The sequence below is a fragment of the Quercus lobata genome, chromosome 5, assembly GCF_001633185.2.
Source record: "Quercus lobata isolate SW786 chromosome 5, ValleyOak3.0 Primary Assembly, whole genome shotgun sequence".
Taxonomy (NCBI): Eukaryota; Viridiplantae; Streptophyta; class Magnoliopsida; order Fagales; family Fagaceae; genus Quercus; species Quercus lobata.
In genome coordinates this window covers 44937816-44949569 of record NC_044908.1, presented here as the reverse complement: position 1 = coordinate 44949569, position 11754 = coordinate 44937816, and the positions used below count along the sequence as shown (strand labels likewise).

General features: G+C 34.2%; 1 protein-coding gene across 1 annotated transcript; it reads right to left on the bottom strand.

Moving 5' to 3' along the window:
• Positions 1 to 6379: 6379 nt before the first annotated feature.
• On the bottom strand, positions 6380 to 10834 carry LOC115988320 (GDSL esterase/lipase At5g45910-like). The gene is made up of 5 exons (XM_031111853.1): positions 10566 to 10834; positions 9341 to 9562; positions 9096 to 9244; positions 7983 to 8259; positions 6380 to 6905 (listed from the first exon to the last, which is right to left on the bottom strand). The coding sequence occupies exons 1-5, from the start codon at positions 10798 to 10800 to the stop codon at positions 6685 to 6687; spliced, it is 1104 nt and encodes a 367-aa protein (XP_030967713.1). The 5' UTR covers positions 10801 to 10834; the 3' UTR covers positions 6380 to 6684.
• Positions 10835 to 11754: the final 920 nt, after the last annotated feature.

Genomic DNA, 11754 nt, shown 5'->3' with positions numbered 1-11754 from the left:
AAGCATCACACTATCAAAAACAATAAAAACCATATAACAAACTCAACAAAATATACCCAACCCATATTCGAACATCATATTTTCAAAACTTCAACAAAAATTCAAAATCCGAGAATTTAAGGGTTATAAACATGAAATACTTTGAGAAAAGTAAAGAACCCATACATTTTCTTGAAGATTGATGAAGAGATGATGAAGAAAAATGGAGGATTTTTGTGAGAACACAGTGAGTTTATGAGGGAGAGGAACAAACAAGACAATAAACAGTCACAATGAGCGAGGGAAAATTGAAAAGTTTTTAAAACTGCCTTGAAAATAACCCTCATTATGCAAAACACGTGATTTTTGCCACTAGAATGAGTCGCGAACAAGTCGCCAATGCAAGTTGCCAAAAACCCTTGTGACAAAATTTTGAAAAATTTGTCTAAGTGTTTTTCACAACTGGAAGTACCACTTGCGAGTCAGTCGCGTGGGGAGTCACGAAACATTTTGAGTAACCCTCGCAACTGAAGCTTTCTCTCACAAACAAATCGCCAAACTGAGTCGCGTGAATTCTGAAAACCCAGATTTATAATAATAATAATAAAAAAAAAAAAATCTAAGTCTTTTTCACGACTTGGGCTTTGACCCACCAGAGAGTCACGAAAACCTTCTATGTAAGCTCGCAACTAGGGGCTACGACTGGCTTAACCTGTGAGGCAAGTCGCCAAAACAGGGTTGCACAATTTTTGAAAATTTTCAAAATAAAAACACTTTCCAAAAACAACTAAAACACTTAAAAATCTTTTTGTATTTAATCAACATATAATTGAGCATGTGCAACATATTTAATTAAGTAAAATCATACAAATGAATAAAACATTCATTGAACATAGACATATGTGATGTGTGAGGGTACCAAAGATGAGATAGTCCTTAGTCTAATGTAAAACTTCAATGATCAATTCAACCAAATCATACACAATTAGCATGAGAAAAAGTAACCAATCTCAATTATAGAAGTTTGCATATATGACCTCCCACAAGACTTGATTACATAATTTTGAAGCTTTTCATTTGGTTTCATACACATCATATCATTTGATCATTTTGAATCAATACATCTCATTTTGAGATCGATGCCTAAAATTTTTGATATTTCAATTTGATGAACAAGGCTTTGGCTTTTTGGGCATCATACATTTTCATAAAAGTCACTTTCCCTTTTTCCTAGTCAAATACTAGTATATGCGATGGCTTTTGTAGCTCATTATCCTTTTTCATTTTGAAATTTACATTTGTTGAGCTCTTTAAGCAAAAAAAAATAAAAGGGTGGGAAGATATATAGGCACAAGTCTATGCAAATTTCAAGATCAACAAAACCATTGACTAATCATTCATGACAAGTTTAAAGATCTATTTACAACAGTCATATAGATGTCAAGATTTTTATCACAATGATATGAGTGCATAAAGAACAACTATGCTCGTAAATGCATAAAGCCATAGGTACAAAGGTACAAGGCAAAACATGCTTGTGACAATACACAATAATGACGATCAAATTTTTTGGATTTTCTACTTTTTATGTGTTTTTGGATTTTTGACACAAAAGCAAGTAAAGATTGATAAAAAAAAAATGTAAAAACATTCAAAGCAAATAGCAAACAATCAAACAAAAATATTCAACACTTGCTAGAGAGATAACACAAAGCACACAACCAATCAATGTCACAAAACATAGGAAGTATTAATGTATAGACATGTTGTAATGCTTATGCATGTGTACCCTTCTTCACCTACACGACACTTGTGTTTGGGGTGATATCTCTAGAGGATTGGGTATTATTGTTATGACTTTCAAACGTTCTGGTAAAGCTTGTCAAATAGGTGGTGAATGCATCAATCATCTTCATCACATCCCTCACTTTGGGATCACCTTTATGACCTTTTGATTGCTCAGTAGTCTAACTCCCTTTGCCATGCCTTGGTCCTCTCGACCTTTGAGCACTTGAATTCTTCAGTGCTTGAAGCTTACGACAATTGGGTCTGGTATGTCCTTGAATTCCACAATGATGGAAGAAATGTTGAGTTCTCGGACCTCTTTGTGGCTTTGGGAGAGATTTCCCTTTACCCTTAGGTTTGACCACTGATTAGTTAAAAGGCTTAGTCAATAACCTTTGGTCAATCACATTCCGCTTCTTCTCCACCTTCACTTTCTCAACAGTAGTGATTTCCACTATTGGATCCTTAGCTTTCACAAACTTCATATCCTTGTACACTTTGACACTCGAATTGCTCTCTCCGGTGTATCCCAATCCACTTTTGTCAGAGAAAGGTTTTTGATGAGCAAGCACTTCATCAAGCTTCTTGGAGGAGACTTGCTTTACTTTAGCATTAGCTTGAATCGTCTCAAGCTCAAGAAATTTTATCTTTGAATAGGCTTCAGTTAGCTCTCCATTCAACGTCTCAACTTCACACTTAGTCTCCTTGTATCGAACTAAAAGACTCTTGTAGTCTTGCTTTGCTCTCTTCATTTTCTTAATGGCTGCTTTAGCCAATTTTGCATATTCACCGGTCTTCTCAAGAAGGGAATTGTAGGTCTCTTGCATTTCCACTGTTCTTTCACCTTCCTCATCATTAGATTCCTCTACTATCCCCATTGACTCCAATTCAGTGTGCTCACCAAACTCTTCCACTAGCACACTTAAATCATCCGAAGATTCCACGAGAGCAATGGTCATGAATGTAGAGAAGTTTCCCTCTCCATCACAGCTTTCATTTGAATCTGAATTAGAGGAGTCGGTGTCACTAAAAGTAGTGGCATACACTTTACCCTTCCCTCTCAAATAGTTTGGACACTCCTTCTTGAGATGTCCATGACCGTTGCATTCATAGCACGTGATTGCTTGAGAAGATTGAGAATCCTTCCCATCTTTCTTCTTGAAATCCTTTTTCTTTTTCTAGGAATTTGGGAATTTTCCTTTCTCAGCAAACTTTCCATTCTTTTTTAACTTCAAAAACTTTCGGAAATTCTTCATGACAAGATATGCCACATCTTTCTTAACCTCATCCTCATTCGATGAGTCGTGAGCTTCCACCTTCTCATTGATTGTCTTTAGAGCAAGGGATTTGCTCTTCCTTTGTCAAGGTAAAGACAGCTCATATGTTTAAAGTGAGCCAATTAGTTCTTGAACTTTGATATCATCAAGGTCCTTGCCCTTTTCAATTGTAGTAACTTTTGCACAGAAGCTCTCTAGCAATGATGGAAGGATCTTCCTCACTATCTTTGAGTCCTCTGTCTTTTCACCCAAGTTGAACTTCCCATTTCCCAATAACCACCTCATTCATCTTGCCATCAAATGAGTCGAATGACTCGTCGTCACTCATCTTCAGCTTCTCGAATTAAGTGGTTAGCATCTACAACTTGGTGTCTTTGACCTTTTTAGTGCCTTCATAGGTTGTTTCCAATATTTTTCATGCCTCCTTGGCAATTGTAATGTGAGAAATCCTATGAAGCTCATCTGGAGAAACACCACGAAAAATAGCATTTAGTGTCTTGCTATTTGCATTAGCTGTCGCGAGGGCTACCTTATCCCATGTGGATTTGGCAGCCTTCGGCCTAGTCCACCCTATATCTACAGCATCCCAAACAGTCTAATCGATTGAACATAGGAATGCCCTCATGCGGACTTTCCAAAATGCATAGTTGCTTCCATCAAAATATGGAGGAGCATTCAAAGATTGAGATCGATCTATCTCAAATGGGGTCAAGGATCGCACTCAAGTAATTAAACCATAACAAGTGCACCTACTCTAATACCAATTGAATGTTCAAATAGTGTGTAAAATATCAATGAATGTTTAGACCCCCAATTTATAAATTACCAACACAAGCTTATAATCAAACAATATACGTGTAGAATATGAATATAAGCTAAACCTAAACAGGTAACACACTCTAGACTGTAATTAATCACAATCACAACAGTAATTAAAAGGTAAAGAGAAAGGGAAGAAAGATGTAAACACAAAGATAACATGGCGAAGTGTTATCGAAGAGGAAATCGAAATACTCGGCATAAAACCTTTCCGCTGCCCTTCAAGTGGTTAATAATCCACTAGAGAATGAAGTTAGGATACATGAATAGCAAAAGACCCTTCAAGTCTAATCTACCCAGTGCACCTAAGCCTTCCAAGCTTCTTGCTCCAACAGGGTTGCATTGAACCTTGTCTTCTCTAGCTTACCAGGTCTCGCAATAGCCCATTGCATCAACCAAATTGAATTGGTCCCTTCTGAATTGTTTGCCAAGCACCAAAATACCTTCTCACAGATATGAGTATGGTGAGATAAGGATTTAGCTAATATACCTCTCAAGGATGTGTCAATGGAGAGGGTGAGAGTAGAGAAATTTGGAGAATCAAAGGATGAAAATTATGGATGAGTCAATCTTTTTTTTTTTAGGGTTTCTCTCTCAAAATTCTCTCTGGAAGCTCTCTACATTTCGTGGGTATAAAGGTATTTATAGTAGGGTATATGAGGAATGCGAAGAGTCAGTTACAACCAAACAAGGCATTTTGGCGACTCAAGCTCGTGACTGGAACGAGAAGTGAGTTTGAGTCACGAGCTAACTGCCTGGCCAGACTGGAAGTTTTGTCTTGTAATGCCACAGTTGGTGTGACCCTTCAGCTCCCCCTGCATGCTTCACACGTGTGCCATTCTAGCAACTTGTCAATCGCGAGATCCAGTCATGAGACTCCCTTGAATTGCACACTTCTGAGATTTCTTCACACTCTCTCACACACTACCCTTACATGAATTCCACCTAAATATAGGGTATCTAATTGCTAAATTACAAGCAAATTTGGCACGGAACAAAGCCAACAAATGATTGAATAAATTTAACCTAACAAACCTTAACCAAGTAATTATAAATAAAAAATTCCTTAAGCAAGACAACAATAATTGTCTCACCCTTTCTTTCGTTGAATATTAGTTCAGGATGTTGATTAACCATTATTTTAATTGTTTTATTAATGTAATACTAGACATGGATTTGAGCTTTTAACTATAGTTTTTGCATTTTATTTTAGAATCTTTTATATATAGCATTATGAATTTATTAGGTATAGAATTATATGAAAAGAATAAATAGATTTTTTTTTTAAAAAAAATTTATAAATATCTATTATTGATTTTTTTTTTTAAAGAAAAAATACAAAAAAAATTAATGCTAATAATGCATCGTTGTCAACCTCTAGTATTAATATTCAAATTTTCTAAAATTCTTGAATAAAGAACTTTACCCCCCCCCCCCCAAGTTTGAATCCTGATTCCATCCCTTCTTGTGTACAACCCTTCCTTGAGTGTAGTCCATGTGAGTTCCTCCCCTTCATCCTTAAGTAGTTGATACCACAGTTGAGCTTCTCCCTCCAAGTGGTAAGCAAGGTAACTGCTCTTTAGTGGGAATTTTTTGAAACTCCAAAAACTATTCAGCTCTACACACCATTTGAGCCCCACTATCCTGAGTTAAATCTACCTGAAAATCTTTCTCCCTCATCCTGCTGATGAGAACTCTCTACCCTTTCGTTGCTATGAGTACTCGTATGCTTTTCAGAACGAGTATGCATTTCTGCAAGCATCTCTTGTATCTCCTTCATCACCTTTTGTTGTTCCAAAACCATGGAAGTTAGGTTGTTAACCTCACCTTCCAATCTACCCACACGATTCTCAGCCATAACTTGCTCTGATACCAAATTGATATGACCCCCGCCTCGGTCGCATGCTGCACCTCTTTTCCTGCGTGGGGCTATGGTTAGATTGAGGAAATTATGGAATTAACAATAAAGAAGAAGGATAAATTTTTGGTTATGCTTCGAGGGATAACCAGGACCTCCTTAGCAAGCAAAAGCTTGATTTTTTACTAGAATATTTAGATGACTTCTTATTATTAAACGCAGGCTATAAATAGCCTCCAATTGAGCATACAATGCATTCCTAATTGATAAAGATAAAATAACATCAACTCCTATCCTATTTTCAACTCCTATCTTTGTTGGACACACCCAAGCAGAGTCATTATTTGAAAAGCAACCCTATAAACATAAGCAAGATAACCATTAATAACTCCTAAACAAATCCTAAAAAATCAGATAACTTCAACAAGCTAGAACCAATCTTGTGCAGCAGATAACCCTCATCCAGAGCAGCCAAGAGATAGTAACAACTGTGTTGCATAAGCTGTTCTGAGCTGCTGTCCAAATCCACTTCAACAAGCTGGTCCGTAACAGCTAGTGGCTTCTTCTTTGATCAATGTTCATATAAAATTTTACTGGTCATAACTCTTGTGGAGAGCTTAATTTGATAAAATTCTTTAAACATAACCATTTATCAATAATAAATTTTAACACACAATGGTCAATAAATAACATTGACCACAAGAGAATTTCTCATACGCATAAGTCTTTAGTTACGTAATACAGAACAGGAATTTTAGAGGAAATAAAGTAACATACAATAGGGAAGGGTCACAGACTACTCATTCATTAATGCCTAACCAACGAGAAAAGTGACACTTTTAATCCACCGACTAGGTAGAGCCAAGTAGATAAGCAAGTTGGAACAAAAAATCTTCATTGAAATTTTGTTTTTTCTTGGTTTAGCCATTTTCGTGTGCCAACCATTGAGATATGTTCTGGACTATCTCAGAGGGGAGAGGATAGGGGTGGAGTGGAAAAGAGACCACTGATCAAACCCTTAGCAATATGCCTGTAAGATGCTTCTGTTAAGTGAATTCCATCCCAGTTTACATGAGCTGATGGATTATTACAAGCTTTGGATCCAATGTGACCACACCTTGCTGAATTGTTGAAATTGTATGGTCCACCCCCTCCGCAACAAGCTGTTAGAGTACTATTGAAAAAACCTGCATGCAACAATAAGCCTAAACTTAGATAATGCTGTAATTAACTTTGCATGGGTATCATAGATTACACTTCCAGCTAGACTAATTAATCAATGTAATGGCTTGATCAACAGTCAAGACCAAAAACTCTCCTATTTCATTTGAAATGAAGAGAGAATCATAATTCCTACCTCTTTATCCTCCAAAAATGAGCTTGGAACATCAGAAATGGTAAAATTCCATGTCCCATTACGCTAGATTATGACTAGCACAAGTAGTATCCTTAGGTTCAAGAAAGAAAAACAAAAAAAAAAAAACAAAAAACAAAAAATGATGCAAACTTATTTTATATATGGACAAAACTTAAGTATAGTACTATAAGTGTTGTTCTTTAGGTTTCCCTCTTAAAATTTTACCATGTGACTTCTTAGCTAAAAAATACATTTTCATTCCATGAGGAAAAATCTATATGGTAAAATCATAAAATGGAAACCTAAAGAACAGCACCTAAGTATTATAACTAAGTCTTGCTCTTGATATATATATATATATACACACACACACAAAATATTGTTAACAACCAATGCCACATGCCCAATAAAAAGAGTAAAATGGATTAATGCCTAAAGAGTGGTATAAATGTGGTTGTATTTATCAAACAGTTGGAGAGTTTCAAGTAGGAAATAAATAAAGTAGGTATGTCCAAATGGTTCTTGAAATAAGGTGACTCACTTTTAATGGAACTATTGACTGGTCCATTGGAATGACATCACACCATTACTAAGTTAGTTCATGCATGTCCGATTAAGATCCTCTAAGGAACTTAAAATAACTGTCTCAATGAATTTTTAAAATTCTATTAATTCATTTTAAAATAAGTGGATTTCATCTTAGCATGTCATTCATTTCCAAATGACTATTAATTAATTATACGGTGTGACAAAAATTAAATCTTTGTATGTATGGAAATTTGACTTTGAATATTAATATTAGTGTAATGTCTACATTTTTTTTGATGTGTTACTTACAGGTCTTGATTTTGCAACCAAAAAAAAAAAAAAAACTCACACATAAATGTAAGAAACATGTAAAGCTCACCGTAATGTCGCGGTGCGTGAAAGAATCGAATGGCTGCACCATAATAGTCTGCATAAATGATCCTTGCATGTGGGTACTTCTGTCTCAGCATCTCGAGAGCACGTTTTAGCTGATTGTTATGGTACTTAGCAAAAGAATTAAAAGCCTTTAGGCACCCATTTTTTGGGTCATAGTCAGCTTTGTTAGGACTTTGAAACAATGTCATATACGCGGCTGAGCACCCAATTGGCAAATTACCCGGCACCACTAGCTCCACCACACCTTCCTCTATCAATGCCTAATCATCATGAAACGTGAAATCTCATGAAAGAAAATAGAGAGAGTGAGAGAGTGAGAGAGCTAGCCAGCCTAGTGATGCTATGATAACTTTTACAAATTGATGTGTTACTAATTTACTAAAAAAAAAAAAAAAAAAAAAGAGGGAGGTGATTCAAATACTCATTTATTAACTTATTTAAATTTACTGAAAAAATACTAAATTTTATTACAAAATGTTTACAGGCTAATGCAGAAATCAATTTGAAATGTGCACACTTCAATATGATAATAATCGAGTGTTTGAATCTCATCTTATTATTAGTGACACATTAGTTAGCAATATTCCTAACATCACTTATTCTACTAGTTATATTCACTGGTTGTCAGATTGTCACCATATGTTTTTGTAAAATGTTTTATCAAAGTTTTGTAAGATAAAACGTTTTATAACATTTTACAAAAATTTTACGGTCATTGGAAAATATTTTAAAGTTTGACAAATAATTTTACAATGAAATAAACACGATAAAATGATGCAAGTGTTTTTTGTAAAACATTTTATAGCCAAAAAAATAAAATAAAAACAATAGTAAAATTTTTAATGTGTTTTAAGGAAAAAAAAAAGTTAAGAAAAATGATAAAGTTACCATATATTTTAGTTCAAAAAAATAAAAATTGATGTGATAAATATATGGGTCTCATTTAAACAACATATATAATAAAGGAGGTTTTGAATTACTATTCTTTTGTGATTAAAATTTTTTTGTAAGTATCATATTTGTAATATTTTAATGATGATTTTGGCCACCTGTCTAGCCCGACATGAAGAGTTTGATCATTTATGAGTGAGCTTACACTGGTGGCCTTAGTAATTGCATCAACGACAACGGGGACGAAAGCTCGAAGCTTTTTAATGCTTGCACCGACAAAGAAAGCGTAGTTGTAATCGTTTCCACCAATCTCTCCCACGAGAAAGAGCGACTTCTTGAAATAGTTGTCACAATCTATGACAGAAACGAAAGGTTGTATATATCATAAAAAGTTGATGTTGAAAAAAAATAAAAGGATGAGTCTAATTACAGGTTTTAGGTAAATGTCACCTTGTTTGGTCGTACAGAGGGAGGACTTCAGCTTCTTAAACCAACCAAGCTGAATGCTCAAAGAGTCCTTAGTCCATAGGAGTGATTCCAGTTTTAGTTCTTTGAAGAATTGTGGATCAAGTGCGGTGGCTCCGGCAACAGCAAAATTTACTCCGTGCTTGAAATCATGACCATTGTCTATTGCTAGATAGGGAGGAAGATATGGCAGCCCATATGCCTCAGCTACATTTTAATTTCACCACAGCTGATTAATAATTTAACGTTGACATGGGATTTTACAATCTATATCGACTTCAAAGTGAAGTCATTTTTCTATACTCACTTTTTAATTACACTCAATATAGCAAACTCTTTATTTTCTTATCCTGCAGCATTCATAGCAAAGTTGTTAAAAAATATAGTTTTTAGTGACTCAAAATATTATTTTATCAATTTTAACATTTCATTTTATAATACACCCGGCCAAGATTAAAGATTTTATTTTAACATTTAACACATTAAAATAATATAAACAATACAATAAAATAATATATCTAACATAATCAACAACAATCCCAACCGTCAACACATTAAAATACTATTTTTTTTAAAACCCTCACATTAAAATAAATAAATAAATTTTGTTTTAAGTTTAAGTGTGGCTCAAACTCTATTTTCTTTTTTGAGTTTACTTCTTTGATGTAGAAACATTTTTAAGGAATTGGTTGCTAAATTGACTTTTTAGTCAATTTAGAATCATTATTGGAATTACTCACATTCAATGAAAATACTCAACATAAATAATTATTTTTTTAGTTAGCAGAGTGAAAAATTTTAAATATATATAAAAATCGTACAAAGCGCTAGTGCTCTACAAACTTGTTGAGCACTGTACCTAGTGTCTTGCAAAAATTTGAGTAGTATTAAAGAGCTGGACGTGCACCTATTTTCGGTTATTCTTAGATATAGCTCTTTTAAATTTTACTGAAATTGAAAAGAAATGTTTTGAAGAGTCAAATGTGTTTTCTTATTAACTTTGTTACTTGTATCACTGCTTTAGCATTTAAAAATAGTTTTTCTTTGTTTTATTATTTAGTGGAAGAGTTTAGATTAATTCGAACCAAGTTTTGTTCTCTAAACCACAGCTTTTAAGCTCAATTCATTTTCATATGATCTTGTTGTGAATTGAATATAGGAATTTAACTAATAAAAATAATGAAGGAAGAAGAAAAGCAAGTCAAAATACCAATGAAATCAACCACTAAGCGTCCATCGGAGCACCGGCCAGTTGCGTGTTGAAAGAAGCTCACACCATAAGGGAGCTTCCCTATTACTGGAAATGCAACGGCGCCAGAAAGAAGAAAATTGCCTGTGTCACTAAGAGAGTCCCCAAAGTTGAAAATTGACTCATATCGCTGAGGATTTGATAGTACTGTCCCCAAAGTGAAGAATAAGAAGGATAGGAGGGGAAAAAGTTTCATGATAATAGCCGTGGATGAAGATGAGTTGCCAGACATGCATGTTGAATATATAGATTTTTTTTTTTTTTTTTGAATATATAGATTGTTGTCTAATAACAAAAGCAACTGTCCAAGGATCCATACAGTTGTGCATTAAATGTAAGACACCCGTACTTAACCTGATTTTTGCATCTCTTAAAGAAGTTTGTTGCCTACCATTATTTAAAAAAAGTGTTCTGATGCCTTTTGAACATTTGTAGGGTAATTCTATATAGTACCTTTTTAGGGTATGGTACCTACAAGTAGGCAATCTACTAGTTATCAAAACATCAATTTTGATAATTTCATTTTCACATTATATAATGTTAATTAGGACGGATGCAGGATATAGAGTTACGAGGACAGAATTTTCCTCAATTTGGATGTCGAGATTTTCCTCAATTGAAGTGTTGAGATTTTCGTCAACTAGTTCATCAGGATTTTCCTCAATTAGGATGTTAAGAGTTTCCTCAACATCAGCAATTGGTAATGTTGTACCATTAATATTAGCTTTTAAATCATTTCAAAATTTTCTATTGAAAGAATTAAATATGGTAGTTGACTTTTTCATTTTCTACATATAAAATATAATTTGTAATTATCATATCATCATATGGTCAATAATCTACCATCATTATACACAATAGATAAATACTACGCATACAAGTGTCCAACAATCAACTAATAAATCTTAAAGTTGCAAAAAATCTCTTTAATTATTTATCATAAAAAGCATCTTTAGTTTTTTAAAAGATACCAAACTACTAACGGACAAAACTACATAAAAAGCAAATAACATCACATGGGCTGCAATAAGTGTTGATGTGTTGCTGGTGTTGTACTGTTGCGCGCTGTGTTTGTTTATGCTTTTTCATTAAACAGAGGGAGGACTGCTGGCTGAACAACTTTTTATTTAATATATATATATATATATAT

Bases quoted from the DNA above. Each gene is read 5' to 3' on its own strand.
- LOC115988320 (XM_031111853.1), bottom strand. From the start codon at position 10,800: ATGAAACTTTTTCCCCTCCTATCCTTCTTATTCTTCACTTTGGGGACA. The intron at 9,563-10,565 runs GTATTTTGACTT...ATTAAAATGTAG, and splicing joins CTTAGTGGTTGATTTCATTG to CTGAGGCATATGGGCTGCCA. The intron at 8,260-9,095 runs GTAAGCTCACTC...CATGATGATTAG, and splicing joins CAATTACTAAGGCCACCAGT to GCATTGATAGAGGAAGGTGT.